The sequence below is a fragment of the Sphaerodactylus townsendi genome, linkage group LG03 (genome assembly GCF_021028975.2).
Source record: "Sphaerodactylus townsendi isolate TG3544 linkage group LG03, MPM_Stown_v2.3, whole genome shotgun sequence".
In the NCBI taxonomy this organism is placed as follows: Eukaryota; Metazoa; Chordata; class Lepidosauria; order Squamata; family Sphaerodactylidae; genus Sphaerodactylus; species Sphaerodactylus townsendi.
Window position 1 is genome coordinate 142,862,713 of NC_059427.1, and position 20,335 is coordinate 142,883,047.

The following is a 20,335-nucleotide window of genomic DNA, read 5'->3' on the forward strand; positions in this document are numbered from 1 at the left end:
GTTTGCCTTTGCCTGCCTCTGCGTAGCAACCCTCGATTTCCTGGGTGGTCTTGCATCCAACTAATAACCTGGGCTGACTCTACTGAGCTTGGCAGATTTGATGAGTCTGGCCTAGCCTGGCCCATCCAGATCAGAGCAGAAGGTGAGCAGAGGTAGCTTTCCGTCGTCTTTCTCTGCGTGGTGACCCTGGAGGCGACTCCCCCATCCAAATACTAACCAGAGCTGTCCCGGCTTAGCAGCCAGGATCTGACAAGGTCAGGCTCGCCATCCGGCAGAGGCGTCCCGAGAGAAAATGGTGCCTGGAGCAACGCCTGCTCAAGTGCCCCCCCCCCCCCCGCACCACTTATGGTAGCCAGCACCTTCAGCCGGCAGAGGAAGGCAACGGTGGTCCTGGGCAGCCTGGTAGGGGCAGGGCCGGGAGTCTGCCGTGGGCCAGCTGGGCGCCCCTTGGCCCTGCCCCACCAGGCCCGGACTGCAGCCCCCCCCACCCCCCCCCCTCGCCAGCTGTCTTACCCCACGGCAACCTACACGGCTCTGGGGCTGGGAAGACAGCTGGTGAGCGGGGCACGCAGAGGCCACAGGAGGCCCGTGGCTGTGTCCGGCAGCATGTCAGCCAACAACCCGGCTACAGGAGCCTCGGCAGCGGGCAGCACCCGGGCAGGCGGCTGGGGGTGGGGTGGGGGTGGGCGCAGCAGAGCGGGGGAAGGAAGGGTGGGGCGATTTTGTGCCCCCTTATGCAACTGAATGAGCTGCGCCTGGGGTGTCCCATGTCCACGTGGTTGGTACGCCCCTGCCATCCAGGTCACGGCAGAGATAGGGGAGGTTTGCCTCCCCCTGCCTCTGTGGAGCAAGGCTGGGCTTCCCAGTACTCACCTGGACCCACCATCCTTCGCTTCCGTGATCTGCTGAGCTCAGAGGCTACTTGGCGTGCAGCATGTCCCAGGTTTGATCTCTGGACCAGTTTGGACTATTCAGGTTGCTCTCAGGGCCTGGAGAGCTCCAAAGCCGGATGGCGACCGAGCAAAACGCTGCTTCAGCTGACGTGCCCCAAATCACAGCCTTGGGCTCTCTGGGTACAGACATTTAATTGCCATTCCCTGGCGTTGCACCCTCCTGAGACCTGCGCTCCAGACTGAGCATGCAAAAGGAAAAAGTAGACTTCTGTAGCCACCCTGATATAATTGCCTTGTACTGCCTCAGAATCGTGGTCTGTCTGGCTCAGAACTGCCTATATCTTAACTGGTAGTAGCTGCCACCCCCCACCCCCACCCCCCACACACCCCTCGGGGCAGAACAAAGGTTATTTTTCTAACATCACCTGCATGAGATCTGTTGATAGAAGTTATCCGGAATTGAGCATGGGAGCTTTGGGGGTCAAAGCATGCGCTCTGTCAAGGACCCACAATTCCTCATGCTCTGCCACATGTTATGGGAGCCAGCCCCACACAGATAAGCCTTCCCATAGGATAAAAAAGCTGGAGGGGGCCTGAAGGCCATCCAGCCCAGCCCCTGATGAATAGCCCCCGCTTATACATCTCCAAGCAGGGAGAATTTACAAGAAGAAGAGTTTGGATTTCTACCCTGCCTTTCTGTCCTGTAAGGAGACTCAAAGGGATTTACAAACAACTTTTCCCTTCCTCTCCCTGCAACAGACACCTTGTGAAGCAGGTGGGGCTGAGAGAACTGTGATTGGCCCAGGGTCACCCAGCAAGAATGTAGGAGTGTGGAAACCAATCCGGTTCATTAAAGAGTCTGCTGCTTTTGTGGAGGAGTGAGGAATCAAACCCGGTTCTCCAGAATAGAGTCCACCTGTTCTTAACTGTTACACCACACTGGCTCTTAGCATCCCTGGGCGACCAGCTCCAGCACTGAACTGCCCTTATTATTAAAAGGTTTTTCCTAATATCTCTAGTGCAGTTAGTCTACTCGGGCCATGGAAGAAGATTTTGGATTTTGGACATTGGCAACCCTAGGGATAACCATAAGGTGTGCAGTCAAGTTGCAACTGACTCATGGTGACTCCCAGAGAGTTTGACCACCTGTGGTCTTCAAGGCGAGAGATTAGCAGAAGGCGGTTTGCAGTTTGGGGCGTAATGGCCCCCTCATTCCTTGACAAGATAAGGTTAGTCTGGGCTACTAGCTTCCTTATTAATGCTCTTTTTAGTCCGCCTTTCTTACAGGAACTGAAGGCAGGTTATAAGGCAGGATATACATTTGAAATAAATAAAATAAATGTTGGGTACGCCTGCCATATGCCTTGTAACACCACAGTCGTTGACCCGAACAATACCAAATGCATCATGTCAAGTCCACAAACGTGCCCGTCTTCCAGCATTATATACTTTTTTTCAAGCGTCAACAAAGTTTTTCCTGCCCTCTGCATTGGACAAACAGTCCAGTCCCTGCGCAAAAGAATCAATGCACACAAATGTGACATGAAAAATCCCAGTACTCCACAAGCAGTGAGAGAACATTTCAAACTTCCAGGACATTTCCCTGCTGATCTCAGAGTCGCGGTTCTCTTACAGCAGTGATGGCGAACCTTTTCAAAACCGAGTGCCCAAATTGCAACCCAAGACCCACTTATTTATCGCAAAGTGCCAACACAGCCTGCAGCCTGCATTTAACCTGAATACTGAGGTTTTAGTTTAGAGAAAACGGTTGGCTCCGAGGTGTGCGTTACTCAGGAGTAAGCTTAGTGGTAGTTGGTGGCTTTGCTTTGAAGCAACCGTACAACTCTTCCAACGGGTGAATCATGACCCTAGGAGGGTTTACTCAGAAGCAAGCCCCATTGCCAGCAACTGAGCTTACTCCCAGGTAAAGGATCGTGCTTTAGTTCTTCACATGAAAATCAGTGGGGTTTAACAGGGTTACCTACACTGCTTCCCCAAAACTAGGTCTTAGGGGTTTAATGCTAATAATCGAGCCCAGCAGCCCAGGCCAGCCTAGATGTGTGTGTATGGGCCACTCTGTTTGCGCGTGCCCACACAGAGGGCTCTGAGTGCCACCTCTGGCACCCGTGCCATAGGTTCGCCACCACTGTCTTACAGAGAAGCTTCAAAGGGAGAGGCAGAATTAGAAGGCATTAACAAGTTCAGGACAATGGATGCCCCGCCCCCGAGTGTGTGTGAATAGACACATAAGATTCTTATCTCGCAGAACTAGTTTTCTGCATTTCTTACCTGTGTGCATAACCTTCTAGCTTTAATCCACCTGATAACATTTTTTGCTGATAAGAGTCCATCGGAACTGATTTTTCCAGATTAAAATTTCTGCATCAAAGCTTTTCATTGTTTCCAACAGATAATCCATTCTTTGCTATTAGTCATCGGTAAGTGTCACGTCACCATCAAAGAGACTTTTTTAGTCTTTCTGCCCCTTTCCCTTAAAGCCAGAAATAGTCCTTGTTATGGGTGCTGTGTGGTTTCCAGGCTGTATGGCCGTGTTCTAGCAGCATTCTCTCCTGATGTTTCGCCTGCATCTGTGGCTGGCATCTTCAGTGGATCTGATGCCAGCCACAGATGCAGGCGAAACGTCAGGAGAGAATGCTGCTAGAACACGGCCACACAGCCCGGAAACCACACAGCACCCCAGTGATTCCGGCCGTGAAAGCCTTCGACAATACATAGTCCTTGTTATATTTGAATAGCAAAAAACTTATCTTCAAAGAGCCGATAAATGCTTTGTCTCATAAAGGTAGCAGCTCCTAATGCCATTACCTTTACACACCTCCAGCTAACTGAAATTGTGATGAAAAATGTCCTATAAAGTATCTCTGTGCTCTCAGGCATGAATACTCACTTAATCCAGTTACAAATATTAGGATAAACCCTAAAATATATGCTGAGAATTTAGAGGAATCTTTCCCTATTTCTGGAATTAATAGAAGCATCGGCCCTTGTGTTTTAACAGATCTGGCGCCTGAAAAGACATAGGGCACTGGACGGCTTCTTCCATAAAGGTAGAATAACTGGTGGTTTTCCAGTTTTCAGATTTTTCAAATCACAGAGTTAATTTCTTCCCGTTGAATAGGTTGTTGCAAAATTCTGTTGTTTTCATCTTAGCTTTAGTAGGGAAAGGCGCCTTTGGGGTCAAACCACAGACACCGCATGATCAGCGAGGTCTTCAGAAAGCGAAGTCAACTTCCAGGCTGGCCTGGGGATCCCTTGGAACCTCCAGATTGCAGAGATTCCTCCCCTTGGAGAAAATGAATCCTTTGGAGGGTGGAATCTGTGGCATTACACCCACTAAAGCCCCTTCCGCACATGCAGAATAATGCATGTTCAATCCACTTTCCGTATATTTTGCAGCTGTATTCTACTGTGTGAAATAGTAAAATGCTTTAATGGGGATTTTGTAAATTATTTATAGTATTGGAATCTAATTGTTTAGTTTTTGAACTTTGAGTGTATTTAGCTGTATTATGGATTTTAACTTATGTTGTACATCGCCCAGAGGCCCAGCTTCGAGAGGGATGAGGCGGTATATAAAACTAAACAATCAATCATAAGCATAAGCATAAGCATTTATTGTCATTGTGCACGCACAACGAAATTTACAGCAGCATTCCTCGATGCACACAATTTCAGACTCATACATCATACTCATACAATTTCATGCCAATACATCATACTCCTTACACTTTCAGACTCATACATCACCAATTCTCACTTCTTTTCCCCTTCCTCTCCACCCAACAATCCCTGGCTACACAGCCCCAAACATCGTCAACAACGAAGCCGCTGGAGTTTCAGCATAGCCACAGCTCATTAGGGTAAAAGCTGTCTCTAAGCCTCTTTGTCCCTAGGATTTGATAGTCCTATATCCACCTACCAGATGGTAGCAGTTCAAAAAAAAAATTATTAGCTGGATGAGACGAGGTCCCTTCCAGAATATTACAGGCTTTTTTTAGGCTTCGGGAATTATAGAGTTCTTCCAAGGAGGAGAATCAATCAATCAATCAATAAAATCCACTTGCAAATGATTGTGAAAGTGGATTGGAAGTGTATTATTCTGCATGTGCCGATGGGGCCTGGGGCCCCTCCTGAAACACTGCCCGTCCCAGATGCTACCCCCAAATATGTGGTTGCCCATCTCCAGGTGGGATTAATTGAAAAAAATTATAAACTACCCCACCACTTAACAATATAAAAACTGTCAGTAACTCTGGATCATGAACAATACATAAAGAAATAACAAAAAACTACAGCCCATGAATTAATCACAAAAATGTTTCCAACAACCAAGAAGCTGCATTGACGTTATTCACATGCGTAGTTTAAAGAAACAGAACTCGAAGAATATTCACATACTAAAGTAAACCGCATCTACCAGTCTAAGCGGGATAAAGAAAAAAAATCCCATACATGATCCCATACTGTCAACAAAGACCCAGAAATGGACAACTGTACTGACTAACGTAGAGTTAAACGGTAGAATAAACTATTGAAAGTGTTGTTTCAAAGAAAAGTAAGTACTCAGTGTGTCCTTCTAGCAAAGACGAACCCGTTCCAAAGCTTGCCTCAATGTCCTTCTTGAAGTAAATGATAATTTTAAAACAAGCAGTAAACAATTGGATCGGAACCAATAATATGGTCCCAAGCTAACACAATAATTGCCAAATCATGCACTTACTTCATGCATACGCCCTCTGAATTCCACGGCAAAGCTGACTTCCCTCTGTGATACACCTCTGAAGATGCCAGCCACAGATGCAGGCGAAACGTTAGCAACAAGATCCACCAGACCACAGCCACACAGCCCAGAAAACCCACCACAACCAGTTGAATCCGGCCATGAAAGCCTTCGACAATACATCCACTGAAAACAGTTTCTCCATACAAATTCTACAATATAAACGAGTGAATGACAGCATGGAAACCGTGTAGTAATGGCAGCAAGAGATACCATAAAGTGAATATATACAAATTCATAGTTACCCCATTGGGACAGCATTGCCTTCCAATCAGTGTTCACCATAGTCCCTACTAAATCTGAAAGAGACTAACAGTTCTGTTCTGGAGCAGATGTCATGCTCTTGGAAGAAGTAGCAAAATTTCTTTTTCAAGTGACAGAACTTTCTAAGTAATGTATACTTCTATATACAATCTTTCTGTCTGCGTTTTGAATGTACTGTTGATTTGTACTTTATAAATGTCTGGTAATGCTCTAGAGCAGGGGTAGGGAACCTGCGGCTCTCCAGATGTTCAGGAACTACAATTCCCATCAGCCCCTGCCAGCATGGCCAATTGGCCATGCTGGCAGGGGCTGATGGGAATTGTAGTTCCTGAACATCTGAGAGCCGCGAGGTTCTAACTCTAAATAGTGTCAAACTAGGCCCTCCAGATGTTATGGACTACAGTTTGCATCATCCCCTGCCAGCATCGTGCTGGCAGGGGATGATGGGAACTGTAGTCCATGACATCTGGAGGGCCGCAAGTTTGACACCTGTGCTCTAGAGCCTCTTTTAAATGCCTAATAAAGGTTGTTGTGTTGTGTTAGTACAACGGGGACAGTCTCAATTAAGGACACACGGGGCTGATTAATCCACAGCTGTTAGTATTAACCCTAAACTGTCAGCATTCAGGTCAACGGGGACAGGTCTAGATTCTGGTTTCCAACATTTATAAAACCGTATAACCATTTAGGTGTAAATTAATTTAATGTTGCAATGATCTAAAAAGGGGCCTGTTGTTGTTGTTGTTGTTGTTATTTATTACATTTAATAGACCGCCCTACCCCCGAAGGGGGTATTGGCCTGTCTGTGAATAGTGCTGGGTTTTATTGATATTATTGTTGACCGCCGCCCTACAATATACATTTAATCTAGCCATTTCGTCTCAGATGGTGTTTCAAATGATGTACAAGATAGCACTTAACTCTTTGGCCCCAGCTGATGGGAGGGAGGGAGGGAGGGAGGGAGGGAGGGAGGGAAGGAAGGAAGGAAGGAAGGAAGGAAGGAAGGAAGGAAGGAAGGAAGGAAGGAAGGAAGGAAGGAAGGAAGGAAGGAAGGAAGGAAGGAAGGAAGGAAGGAAGGAAGGAAGGAAAAAGGGGAGAGAAAAGGAATAAAAAGAGGGAGAACAGCTCTGTTATAAACCCTGCAAAACTGTGTGATATCTTGCACTTTACCGCTTGGCCCCAGCTAAGGGGGAGGGAGGGAGGGAGGGAAGGGCCCAGGTCTCATTCAACAGAGCGTCCCATCAGGTTGGATCCAATGCTGAAAAGACCTTGGCTCTGGTTGAGGCTAGCCGGATCTCTTTAGTGAAGAAGAAAAAGAAGAGTTGGATTTATATCCCCCCCTTTCTCTCCTGTAAGGAGACTCAAAGGGGCTTACAAGATCCTTTCCCTTCTTCCCCCCCGACAACAAACACCCTGTGAGGTAGGTGGGGCTGAGAGACCTCCGAAGAACTGTGACTAGCCCAAGGTCACCCAGTGGGCATGTGTTGGAGTGCACAAGCTAATCTGGTTCACCAGATAAGCTTCCACAGCTCAAGCGGCAGAGCGGGGAATCAAACCCGGTTCTCCAGATTAGAATGCACCTGCTCTTAACCACTACACCACACTGGCTCTCCAGGGACCTCCAAGCTGGCTAGTGCCAGAGGCCTCCAGTAGATTTCCATTTGCTGACCTCAGCAACCTATGGGGGACACACTGCCAGAGATGCTCCCGCAGATACTCTGGTCCCAGACCATTTAGGGCTTTATAGGTCAACACCGGAACCTTAAACCTGACCTCGTACTCCACCTGGAGCCAGTGCAAAGGATGGTTGGACCCAAGTCAGGGTTTAGCCACCTGTTAAGGCTCTCACTGGGCCTGGCTCTCTAATCTCTTCCCTTTCCCTCCCACCTAGTTTTTGCGTGTGACGAAGCATTACCTACCTCACCTGGCTCACCTGTGCCTCATCAGTACCTTCTTGGAGGATGGCATCCGCATGTGGTTTCAGTGGAATGATCAGCGGGACTACATGAACCTGTCTTGGGGCAGCGGCTTCCTGGTGGCCACGCTCTTTGTGCTGATCAACATGTGTGGGCAGCTGGGTAAGGACCCTCATTGGGGTGCTGGGAACAATCAGGTCTGACCCTCAGCAGGGTCTGGAGAGAAGTCCGCACTCTCTCTTGCCTCTTCACCTGAGGCCTGCGTGGGATTTGCCTTGGTTCAAATAATAAAGCTCTGGAGCAGTGGTGGCAAACCTATGGCCCTCCAGATGTTCATGGACTACAATTCCCATCAGCTCCTGCCATCATGCTGGCAGGGGCTGATGGGAAATGTAGTCCATGAACATCTGGAGGGCCATAGGTTCGCCACCACGGCTCTAGAGAGTCGGCTGCAATACCTGCCCACGTGATAAAACATTTTGTTTTGATTTGTTGGTCTAATATTTGGTTCTATTTAGTTTGTGTTGGATATTGTAGGCGCCCTGACCTAGGCGGCCCAGATTTGCCCGATCTCAGAAGCTGAGCAGGGTCAGGCCTGGTTATTGCTTGGATGGGAGACCACCAAGGAAGTCGAAGGTCACTATGCAGAGGCAGGCAATGGCAAACCACCTCTGTTCATCTCTTTCCTTGCCTTGGATGGTCCAAGCTAGCCTGATCTTGGAAGCAAAGCAGAGTTGGCCCTGGTTAGTGCTCAGGGGTTAGACCACCAAGGAAGTCCAGGATCACTAAATGAAGACAGGCAAAGGCAAACCATCTCTGTTCCTCCCTTGCTTTGACCTGGACGGCCTAGATGGGCCTAGTCCCTGAAGCTAAGCAGGGTTGCCCCTGATTAGGATTTGGTTGCGAGGCCAACAAGGAGTTCCAGACCTGCTGTGCAGAGGTGGACCGGTTCTGCATCAGTGGTCTTTTGAGCGTCCGTTTCCTTCTGGTTGGATTCTCTGTAACGCACACGTTTTACCCTCTTCCGAACTCACCGCGCCTCAAGTGAGAGAATTTCTGCCGTTTCCAAAATCTCTTAAAGCACAACTTTTCCTCTCCCATCGCAGGGAAAGTGAAGCGTGTGTCTCACTTTCATTGGGTTTTCTTGCTCCTCCCCACCCAAGAGCAGTTCCTTCCGCTCTTTGAGCCAGCAATAGGGAGCAATCCAAAAAGCGTTCTTTTACTAATGTTGAAACTGCTGGTCTATCACTGGGGCAATAGACCATATCGACACGCAGTCTAAAGTCTTTAGCAAAGTCATGCTGGACCTTAGACAGCACAACCCCCCCCCCCCCCCCAAGACAGAAAGCAGGGAACCTCCCCAGCTGTAGGATGCACGTATAAAACGAGTGGGCAAAATGGCATCTTGATGTGGCTGGAAACAGTTTGCAGCAGGAGACTCCTGTCCAGGCAAAAACCCGCAGGAAAACCCCAGTGCCGAACTGGCAGCTGTGAGGTCAGCCCTGTATACCTCAAGGGCTCACAGGCAAACCGCCTCTGAATGTTTTTTGTCTTGAAAACCCCGTGAGAGGTCACCATGGATCGGCTCCCCAGCAAAAAAATCCAAACTTCACATACACGCTACAGGGGTCAGTGCTATCAGTCACAGACCAGGAAAGGGATTTGGGCGTCTTAGTGGATAGTTCCATGGGAATGTCAACTCAATGCATGGCAGCTGTGAAAAAGGCAAACTCTATGCTGGGGATCATTAGGAAAGGAGTTGATAATAAAACTGCAAAGATTGTCATGCCCTTATATAAAGCAGTGGTGCGACCGCGATTACATATACAGGAGTACTTGTGTCCAGTTCTGAGTCGCCAGCATCTCCAAAAAAGGATATTGGAAGAGATAGAAAAAAGAAGTGCGAGAGAAGGGCAACTTGAGGGATGATTGAGGGACCTGGAGCACAACTTTCCTTATGGAGGAGAGAGGCTGCAGCGTTTGGGACTCTTTAGTTTGGAGAGGAGACGACGCTGGACGGGGGATAAGGATTGAAGTTCGCTACAAAATTATGCATGGGGTAGAAAATGTTGACAGAGAGAAATTTTTCTCTCTTTCTCACAATACTCAGGAACCAGGGGCATTCCATTGGAAATGCTGGGGAAGAATTAGGACTAATAAAAGGAAACAATTTCCTTCTTCACGCATAGCGTGGTGATTGGTGTGTGGAATATGCTGCCACAGGAAGTGGTGATGGCCACTAACCTGGATAGCTTTAAAAGGGGCTTGGACAGATTTATGGAGGAGAAGTCAATTTATGGCTGCCAATCTTGATCCTCCTTGATCTGAGATTGCAAATGCCTTAGCAGACCAGGTGATCGGGAGCAACAGCCGCAGAAGGCCATTGCGTTCACATCCTACATGTGAGCTCCCCAAGGCACCTGGTGGGCCACTGTGAGTAGCAGAGAGCTGGACTAGATGGACTTTGGTCTGATCCAGCTGGCTTGTTCTTATGTTCTTATGTTCTTATGATGGCGTGTTCTACCACTATCGTAGGAGGCAGCCATTTGAGCAGAATCAAAATTTAGGAGAGGTGCTGATAGCACACGTCGCAAGTAACAGAATCATGGAAGAGACCCCAAGGGCCACCAAGTCCAACCCCCTGCAATGCAGGAACACATAATCAAAGCATTCCTGACAGATGGCCGTCCAGCCTCTTTTTAAAAACCTCCAAAGAAGGAGTTACTCCACCACTCTCCGAGGCAGTGCGTTCCACTGTTGAACAGCCCTGACAGTCAGGAAGTTTTTTCCCCATGTATTGTCGAAGGCTTTCACAGCTGGACTCAACTGGTTGTTGTGGGCTTTCCGGGCTGTGTGGCCGTGGTCTGGTAGATCTTGTTCCTGACGTTTCGCCTGCATCTGTGGCCGGCATCTTCAGAGATGTATCACAGAGAGAAGTGTGTTACACAGTGTCCAGCCTTCACTTTGTGATACACCTGTGAAGATGCCAGCAACGGATGCAGGCAAAACGTCAGGAACAAGATCTACCAGACCACGGCCACACAGCCCAGAAACCCACCACAACCAGTAAACATCCCCAGCTCCCTAAGTCTCTCCTCGTAGGGCATGAATTCCAGACCTTTTACCATTTTGGTTGCTTTCCTCCTCTGGACCCATGGATTGTTGTTGTTACAGCAGGTTTTTGTAAAACCCCTGCAAGTTGATTTTTCGAGCAGAAAGAAGCGCAAATGTCTTTGGTGAGGCCAAATCAAGCAGGAAAAGAAATGTGGATGTTGTTCCCTGGCTGTATGCTTTGTGCGGCTACTCAAGAGCCTTCTCTTCCTTCCTTCCTTCCCTCCTGTTCCCTCTCTTTTCTTTCCTAGTGGGGTGTGTGCTTGTCCTTGCCAGGAAATTTGTTCCCTATGCATGCTTCGGCCTCTTTGGAATAATCTTCATGCAGGTGAGTGGAAAAATGTAAGAAACATGGTTTGGGGACTCCCCCCCCCCCCCCCCCACCACTGATATCCTTGGAATGAATCCCAGTGCAGAATGTTTGACAGTCCGAGGAAGTATGTTGTTGCAAAAATTCCTAGCAATAAAGCCTGTTGTGCAAACAAATACAATGGGCTCTAGAAAACTCTTGGGGAGGGTGCTCATGAGCTTCTTGCAGGCCAGGCTGGGATGGGCCACTGGCCAGATGGCGAGAACCTGTCATGAATGTCACCTGCCCTTCCATTGGCCAAACCATCCAGAGGTCAGGGGCACACCTGGGCATAGGAGACAGGCCTTTATGTAACCACCTATCATATGTTAATGGCCCTTTTTGTTCTAAATCTGTGTGATTGGTAATGTAGTTAACTAGGCAACCTCACCTGGAGCCTCCGGAAGGTGGGAGGGGGACGCAGAGGCCTCAGGCAGAAGACTTTGGCCTTGAGACACTCAGTAGGCCATAACAAGTCTTTTCACACTTTGTTGTTTTGCTAATTTGCTAATGGGAAGATGGGAGGGGGTATTTGAGCAGGAAGAAGAGTTTGGATTTGTACCCCCCCTTTCTCTCCTGTAAGGAGAGTCAAGGTAGCTTACAAGCTCCTTTCCCTTCCTCTCCCTACAACAGACACCTGGTGAGGTAGGTGGGGCTGAGAGCGTTCCGGAGAACTGTGACTAGCCCAAGGTCACCCCGCAGGAATGTAGGAGCGCAGAAACACATCTGGCTCATTAGATAAGTCTCCGCCGCTCAAGTGGAGGAGTGGGGAATCCAACCCAGATTAGAATCCACCTGCTCTTAACTAGTACACCACACTGGTCAAAAGATCATATGCATGACCTTTTGGTCCCTGGGGGTACACCTCTCCCACCCTAGCTCGTGTGCTTGTGGATACATGTCCACAGCTGAGGATAAAAGGCACCGTGCATCTGCCCAGGAAGACTGTAGCCAGCGGTGGGATTCAGCCGGTTCGCGCCACTTCAGCAGAACCAGTTGTTAAAATGTCTCTTGTAAACAACCGCTTGTTAAGTTTTTTAAATCCCATCATCGGAACCGGTTGTTAAATTATTTGCATCCCACCACTGACTGTAGCCCACGAAAGTACCCTTCACCACTTCCTAGTCTTCAAGGAGCCACGGGGGATAAGTGTGTTTGCTGTCACGGTGACCTCGCTGTAGCACTTCATCCGTGACGGGCTGCTGAGCCGGCACCTCGGCTCCCGAAAAGCGCGCAATATGTAGACGTTAAGATTGGTCTCGATGTCTGTGGTCAAGACAGAAAGGCGTGTCGTTGCATCACGCGACGATGGCGCCTGCTCCTTTGCTCCCGCTCCTCTTCCTTTGCCACCGGTGTCTTTTGTTTTTCAGACCATTGCCTACAAAATTTTATGGGACCTCAAGTTCTTGATGAGGTGAGTCCGTCTTGAGTCACGTTAACAGAATGCCCCGAAGGAACGCCCCGAAGCTTAAACCGGGAAGCACGTTGCGTTGCTTCCCGGCCAGAGGAAGACAGTTCAATCTTCAACTGGATATTATTATTATTGTTATTATTGTTATTATTGTTGTTGTTGTTGTTGTTATTATTATTATTATTATTAATTATATTTATATGACCGCCCTCCTGACTGCCCCATATTGATGAGAGGGAGCCCTAGAAGGGACCAGCTGCTGGCTTAATTGTGGGAATGGGGTGTCCCGGAAGAAACTGAGGCAGCTGAGGAGCTCGTAGACCAGGGGTGGGCAATTATTTTTTCCATGGGCCGCATAAGAAACAGAAAATATTGTGGAGGGCCGCTTTTGAAAGCCCCGCAGAAGCCAGCAGCCAAGGCAAGGGGCTTCTGCGGGGCTTTCAAAGGCGCCTCGCTCCCCAGCATGGCAGGGGGGCCAGTCAGGGTCATCCGGCGGGCTGGATGTGGCCCGCGGGCCGCATAATGCCCAGGTCTGACGTAGACCCAGCCCCACATGTGGCACTTGAGCAGTTCCAGTATCGGTAACTTAGCAGCTCCTGATGGTGTTTTGACCTTCAAAGCACTCCATGGCTTGGAACCAGGGTGTGTGTGAAGGATTGTCTTCCTCAGTGGCGTCCCGCCCTAGGGACATGGGGTCACCCATGTCCCGGGGCGCACGCCTTTTGGTCATGTGGAGGGGCGCAGGGAGGAAGGGTGTGGGGGTGTGGCCTAGGGGCACCAAGTGCCTCCCCTGCCCCTGAGCTTTGGGGTGCGTGGCCCCACCCCCAAGCCCTGCCCCCGCCTCCCTGCAGGCCTGCTTTCAAAAGCCAGCCTGCACGGAGGCTGGGGGTGCCCCTGAGTGTGGGGAGCAGCCCCGAGCCCTAGGTGGGGGCACCCGGAGAAGGAGTTGTCCCCGGGCGCCATTCCCCCCCCCCCCCATGCCTCTGGTCTTCCTCCCTGTGTTTGTGCCTCGGAATTAAGATCACAGGGAGCAGCCCTCCTGACTGCCCCATTTATCAGAGAAGCTTGTACTGTGGGTATGCAAGAGAGGGCCTTTTTAGTGACTGCCCCAGGGTTAAAGGACAACCTCTCCAGGGAGGTGTGCCTGGCCCCCTTCCACTTTGGGAGGCAGCTGCAGACAGTTGTCTTTAGGACCGCATTGTTGGAGGAGTTGGATGTTTGTCCCCCCTTTCTCTCCTGTAAGGAGATTCAAAGGGGCTGACAATCTCCTTGCCCTTCCCCCACCCATAACAAACACCCTGTGAGGTGGGTGGGCCTGAGAGAGCTCTGAAGAACTGTGACTAGCCCAAGGTCACCCAGCTGGCGTGTGTGGGAGTGTACAGGCTAATCCGAATTCCCCAGATAAGCCTCCACAGCTCAAGTGGCAGCGCAGGGAATCAAACCCGGTTCTCCAGATTAGAGTGCACCTGCTCTTAACCACTGCACCACTGCTGCGGGTTCAGAAGTTTGCAAGAGTGTCGTAAACTGCTCGCCATGAAAGTCTGCCTGCTGGAAACTGCTAACCTTCGTGTGCTTCTTTGCTCTGTGTGTGGTTCACCAGTGCACTGGCCTACCTTGCAGAGATGGCGGGGAGGGGAGATCCTCACACGCTGGATCCGACCCTATTGCGCCCCGTTGACCCCAGCCTCTTCTGCTTCCCCTTCCTCAGGAATCTGGCCCTCGGGGGTGGGCTGCTCCTGCTGCTTGCGGAATCCCGTTCCGAGGGGAAGTCCATGTTTGCCGGAGTCCCGACCGTGGATGGCATCTCGCCACGACAGTACATGCAGCTGGGGGGGCGCTTGCTCCTGGTCCTCATGTTCATGACGTTGCTTCACTTTGAACTCGGCGCCTTCACCGTGAGTGGCCCCTTGCGTCATTGTCAGTTTCTGTTTCTTTTCTGGTGGACAGTGGGGCCGTGTGCCAGAGGCGTGTCGGGGGGGAAACGGAGCCCAGGGACAACACCTGCCCCGGGCGTGGCCCCCCCCCCCCGGTGCTTGGGGGCAGGGCTCAGGGGCAGGAGCGGCTTGAACAGGCACCGCAGTGGCAGGCCACCTGGACCAGCCTGCTGCCACGGCGCCTGTCAGAGTTCCCCCCTCCCAGGCCCCCCAGGCCTCCCTGCAGGATGCCTCCTGCCTTCCCAGGCCCTCACAAGGGGGCCCTCTCCAGGCCCTCAGAAGGGGGCCCTCCCCAGGCCCTCAGAAGGGGGCCCATCCAAGGGCCTGGGGAGGGCAGGACGGGGCCTGCAGGGAGGCCGGCGGGGTTCGGGGGGGGGCAGCTCCGAGCCAGGTCGGCACGGGGGAGGAGAGGGGTGGGAACAATTTTGCCCCCCCCCCGCCATTGTCCCCCAGGGTCATTTGACCCCCCCCCATCCCCATCGCAGATACGCCACTTCCATGCACTCAGTTTGCCAGGTGTGTGTTACACGACTGCTAAAAACTGGAGGTAGTTCACAAGCTAGGGGGAGCTGAGGTGTGGTGTTTCTATTTGTAACTAGTTGACTGTCTGCACCCCAAGGGTGCTCACCAATGGCTCCTCTTCACCCTGGAGAGAGGTGACTAGTGGGTGCCACAGGGCTCTGTCCTGGGCCCAGATGTTTCTTAATGACTTAGATGATGGAATAGAGGACATTGAATCCAATTTGCAGATGACACCAAATTAGGAGGGGTCGCTGATACCCCAGAGGACAGAGTCAGAATTCAAAATGACCTGGACAGGTGAGAGAGCTGGGCCAAAACAAAACAAAATGGATTTCAACAGAGATAAATGTAAGATCCTACACTTAGGCAGAAAAAAGTGTAGTATCATGTAGGATGGGTGACGCCTGGCTTGACAACAGTACGTCTGAAAGAGATCTGGGAGTCTTAGTAGACCCCAAGCTGAACATGAGTCAGCAGTGTGATGCGGCAGCCAAATAAGCCAGTGTGCATCTAGGCTGCATCAATAGAAATATAGTGTCTAAATTAAGGGATGTAATAGCTCTCTATTTTGCATTGGTCAAACCTCACCTGGAATATTGTGTCCAGTTCTGGGCACCACAATTCAAGAAGGACATTGACAATCTGGAACGGGTCCAAAGGAGGGCAACCAAAATGGTCAAAGGTCTGGAATCCATGCCCTATGAGGAGAGACTTAGGGAGCTGGGGATGTTTAGTTTGGTGGAGAGAAGGTTAAGAGGGGACATGATAGCCATGTTTAGATATTTGAAGGGATGTCATGTTGGTGAGGGAGCAAGCTTGTTTTCTGCTGCTCCAGAGACTGGGACTAGGAGTGATGGGTTCAAGGTGAAGGAAAAGAGGTTCCACCTAAAAATCAGGAAGAACTTTCCGACTGTCAGGGCTGTTCAACAGTGGAATTCACTGCCTTGGAGGATGGTGGAGTCTCCTTTGTTTTTTTAAAAAATAGTTTATTTAATTTTCAACGTAAAATAGCAGATAAATAAAAATAGCAGTACATTCGAAATTGATATTTTCTGGGAGCATATAAAAGAAATATACTTTTAACAGTAATAATAACATTTGTTAGATTTGCTTCTTTGTTTTCGTCGTGTCTTCATATCTTTGAAGATATAATATTATGTTCCCATATTGACATATTGATTCATATATTCATTTTCTGTTGCTATAACTCAAAAGTAGAGTCAGAATGATAGATATAGAAGGGAGAAGGGGGAAGAGGAAGAAAGTAGAGAGAGAATAAGAGAAAGTGTTATTAGCCTTCATAGGTATATGAGTCTCCTTTGGAGGTTTTTAAAGAGAGGCTGGATGAACATCTGTCGGGAGTGCTTTGACTGTGTGTTCCTGCATGGCAGAGGGTTGGACTGGATGGCCTTTGTGATCTCTTCCCACCATACGATTCTATTATTTCCCCTCCCCAGATCTTTCAGGACATCTTTGGCATGGTGCTCACCATTTTGGTAGCCATCGGCTTCAAGACCAAGCTGGCTGCTCTGACCCTTGTGGCCTGGCTGTTTGTCATCAACATGATCCAGAACGCCTTCTGGGACATTCCCCCCGCCGTCCCCCTCCACGACTTCCTGAAATATGACTTTTTCCAGACCATGTCCGTCATCGGCGGCCTGCTGCTCGTGGTGGCGCTGGGACCTGGGGGGGTTTCCATGGACGAGCACAAGAAGAAATGGTGAAGGCGGATTGTGAAAGGGGCTGACTGGGAGAGTTGGGAGGGGAGGTGGTGGGTGACGGCTTTTACAAACCTGTGTAGAATTTTTTTCCTCCCTCGCTGTATGATTTTGACGTTTATCATAGTTCACAGTTGCCTTATGCGGGGGGGTGGGATGGCCTTTGCCTTCTGTCCCCTCTCTCAGACATGTAAATTAAAGCCTAATTATATTCGTTGGTTTGCTGACCCCGGCATCCTTCATGCAGGAGGCTCCGCCGTCTCCTGCTGCGGTGAAACGTCCACGACGTTGCAGGTCGGCTTCGAGAGGCTGGCTCTCTCCAAACAGGTTTCTAAAGAGCCCCTTTTATCTTGGAGCTTCAGTACAGGGCAGTCCGATCTTCTACTTCTGTGCAGGACGTGCACAGAAAAAAGGATAATGATTTCTTGCCCTGCTTGAAGGATGAGTAGATAGATGGAGGGGCAGAACATCGGATGCTGCTTGCACCTGGGAGCGTGACATACTGTGCATATTTTCCATCGTGCTGCAGAAATGCCTGGCAAAAGCCAGAGCTTAAAAAGGAGTCTGTAGGCGGTGGACAAGACGGCTCGTTGTTTTTTTAATCTGACGCTCCTGGAATGGTGGAGCCACATCCTTTCAACACATGAAGCTGCCTTCTGAATCAAGCCCTCGGTCCACCGAGGTCAGTATCATCTACTCAGGCTGGCAGCTGCTCTCCAAGGTCTCAGGCGGAGATCTTTCACTTCACCTACTGCCTGGCCCCTCACCTGGAAATACCTGGGATCGAACCTGGGACCTTGTGCAAGCCAAGCAGATGTTGTACCCTTAAGCCACATCCCCCTCCTCGGCAGTTGAAGACGCCTTCTACTGAAGCCGCGGTCAATTAAGGTCAGTATTACCTACTCTGACAGCTCTCCAGGTTTTCAGGTTGCTACCCGATCCTTTTAACTGGAGATGCCGGGAACCGAACCTGGAACCTTCTGCATACTGTAGAGATGCTCTGTCGCGGAACTTTAGCCCCTCCCTGGCCTTGACCCACGACCTCCAGCGTGTGGGAGAGCGCCTGAATGTCCTGGTGGGAAGCATCGTTCTGCCCTGTAAGCCGAGAGACAAACGGCCCCCCAAAAGTAGAGCAAAACTATCACAAGAGAAGTGTCAACATGTACAACAGCTTAGGGATGAAATAAGTTGACCAGGGAGACGTCAGGATCTTCTTCAAGGAGATCTCAGAGGGGCGGAAGCACTCCAAGAAGGGTTGCTTTTGAAGACCCCGTGCCTTAAGACAGAGTCCTGGGTAAGACGGCTCCCCAGTTCCGTACGGTGTCAGATTTTATGGTCAGGTAAGTCCGACTTTCTACAGTGGCCGGCTTTGGGTGTGGGGAAGCCAGTATGAAGGAGCAGCGGCGGCCTAGTGGTTAAGAGCAGGTGTACTCTAATCTGGAGAACCAGGTTTGATTCCCCGCTCTGCCACTTGAGTTGTGGAGGCTTATCTGGGGAACCAGATTAGCTTGTGCACTAATCTGACCTTGGGCGAGTCACAGTTCTTCGGAGCTCTCTCAACCCCACCTACCTCACGGTGTTTGTTGTGGGGGGGGGGGGGGAGATTGTAAGCCCCTTTGTGTCTCCTTACAGGAGAGAAAAGCGGGGGGGGGGGGGGGGGGGATAAATCCAAACTCTTATTCCAAAATACATTCTTCTTGGTGGAGTCAAGAAATTTTCCTTCCTCGTTGCATCCCGGTTTTTATCACCCCCCGAATGATAACCTCCTTGCCTGTCCTGATGAGCAGTGAAAATATTTTTCTTCCCTATGGGGTCAGGTTAGTATTCTGCAAAAGATGTCCTTTGTGTTCCCTAACCGGCATCTGTGGCCCTGCACAGAAACAGCAAGGTCCTTTTCCCTGAGAATCTGACCCTCTACATTTTGATTGGACGAGAGGGGAGGAAGGGCACAAAGGAATGGATGGGATGCATTTATTTGGAGAAGAAGAAGAAGAACTGACTAGCCCAAGGTCACCCAGCTGGCATGTGTTGGAGTGCACAAGCTAATCTAGTTCACCAGATAAGCCTCCACAGCTCAAGTGGCAGAGCAGGGAATCAAATCCGGCTCCCCAGACTAGAGTGCACCTGCTCTTAACCACTACACCACCTTATTCAGTTACTTTGCATGCAATTCAAAAATTTAAGCGTCATTCTAAGATCCAGTGATTGCTAGTAGCAGCCTTTTAAAGTGGTGATATTACCAGTCGAGGACAGCAATGAATTTTGAGCTACGTGACTCAGTTAACTCAAAAAGAGCAATGATGGCTTTTCTCCAGCAGCTATCCTAAAGTGTGGTTATACAAAATAACAGTAGTCGAGGGCCCTGTGCTGTAAATTAGCCTTTTCCTGAAGAGGAACTGGGTTCTCTTTTTGTTTGATTGATTGATTGATTGATTGATTGATTGATTGATTGATTGATTGATTGATTGATTTTTATGCCGCCCTCCCCAGAAGGCTCAGGGCGGTGGACAACATTATTACATATAATACAAAACCCATAAAACAATAAATTAAGTTCCCCAGTTAAAACAACCAGTGTGGCGACTTTGCCCTCCCAACCCCAACTTCGCCCACGGGAGCCCTAGATGACATGAGGGTCTGATGGTTATCCCGGCTGGCCAAAAGCCTGGCGGAACCGGTCCGTTTTGCAGGCCCTGCGGAAACTTTGACGGTCCCGCAGGGCCCTGATCTCCTTAGGGAGGCTGTTCCACCAGGTAGGGGCCGGGGCAGTAAAAGCCCTGACCCTTGTAGAGGCCAGCCAGATCTTTTTTGGGCTGGGGACTTCCAGTAGGCGCTCCGCCGAGGAACGGAGGCTCCTACGAGGCAATACGGGGAGTTGCAGTCCCTCAGATATGTATCTTTTACAGCATCTTTTACAGCATGGTGTAGTGTTAAGAACGGTGAACCATTTTCGATTCCCCGTGTTCGATTCCCCACGCCTCCACATGAGCGGCGGACTCTTATCTGGTGAACTGGATTGGTTTCCCCGCTCCTCCACATGAAACCTGCTGGGTGACCTTGGGCCCGTCCCAGTTCTCTCAGAACTCTCTCAGCCCCACTGACCTCACCAGGTGTGTCTGTTGTGGGGAGAGGAAGGGAAAGGAGATTGTAAGCCTCTTTGAGTCTCCTTACAGGAGAGAGTCCAAAGTTATGGACTCCTAAATGTAGTGCCCCCATCCCCTATTGTTTCCAATGGGAGCTAATAGGAGATGGGGGCTACACCTTTGAGGGTCCATAACTTTTGACCCCCTGAACCAAACTTCACCAAACCTGGATGGTATCATCAGTAGAGTCAGCATGGCTTTTGCAGAGGCAAATCCTGTCTTACAAACTTACTAGAGTTCTTTGAGGGTGTAAACAGGCATGTGGACAGGGGT

The 20,335-nt window shown here is 50.0% G+C and overlaps 1 protein-coding gene across 2 annotated transcripts in view; it reads left to right on the forward strand.

The window, feature by feature from the left end:
- Positions 1–17,133, forward strand: part of LOC125429357 (surfeit locus protein 4-like) — a 19,138-nt gene extending 2,005 nt beyond the window's left edge. The window contains exons 2-7 of one of the 2 annotated variants that reach the window (XM_048490416.1): positions 3,913–3,961; positions 7,850–8,036; positions 11,237–11,313; positions 12,705–12,748; positions 14,454–14,640; positions 16,659–17,133. In XM_048490416.1, coding sequence (XP_048346373.1) covers positions 7,931–8,036; positions 11,237–11,313; positions 12,705–12,748; positions 14,454–14,640; positions 16,659–16,925 — 681 coding nt within the window. In that variant the 5' untranslated portion in view covers positions 3,913–3,961; positions 7,850–7,930 and the 3' untranslated portion in view covers positions 16,926–17,133. The remainder of the gene's footprint in view (positions 1–3,912; positions 3,962–7,849; positions 8,037–11,236; positions 11,314–12,704; positions 12,749–14,453; positions 14,641–16,658) is intronic. The other variant, XM_048490415.1, reaches the window with a different exon arrangement.
- Positions 17,134–20,335: the final 3,202 nt, after the last annotated feature.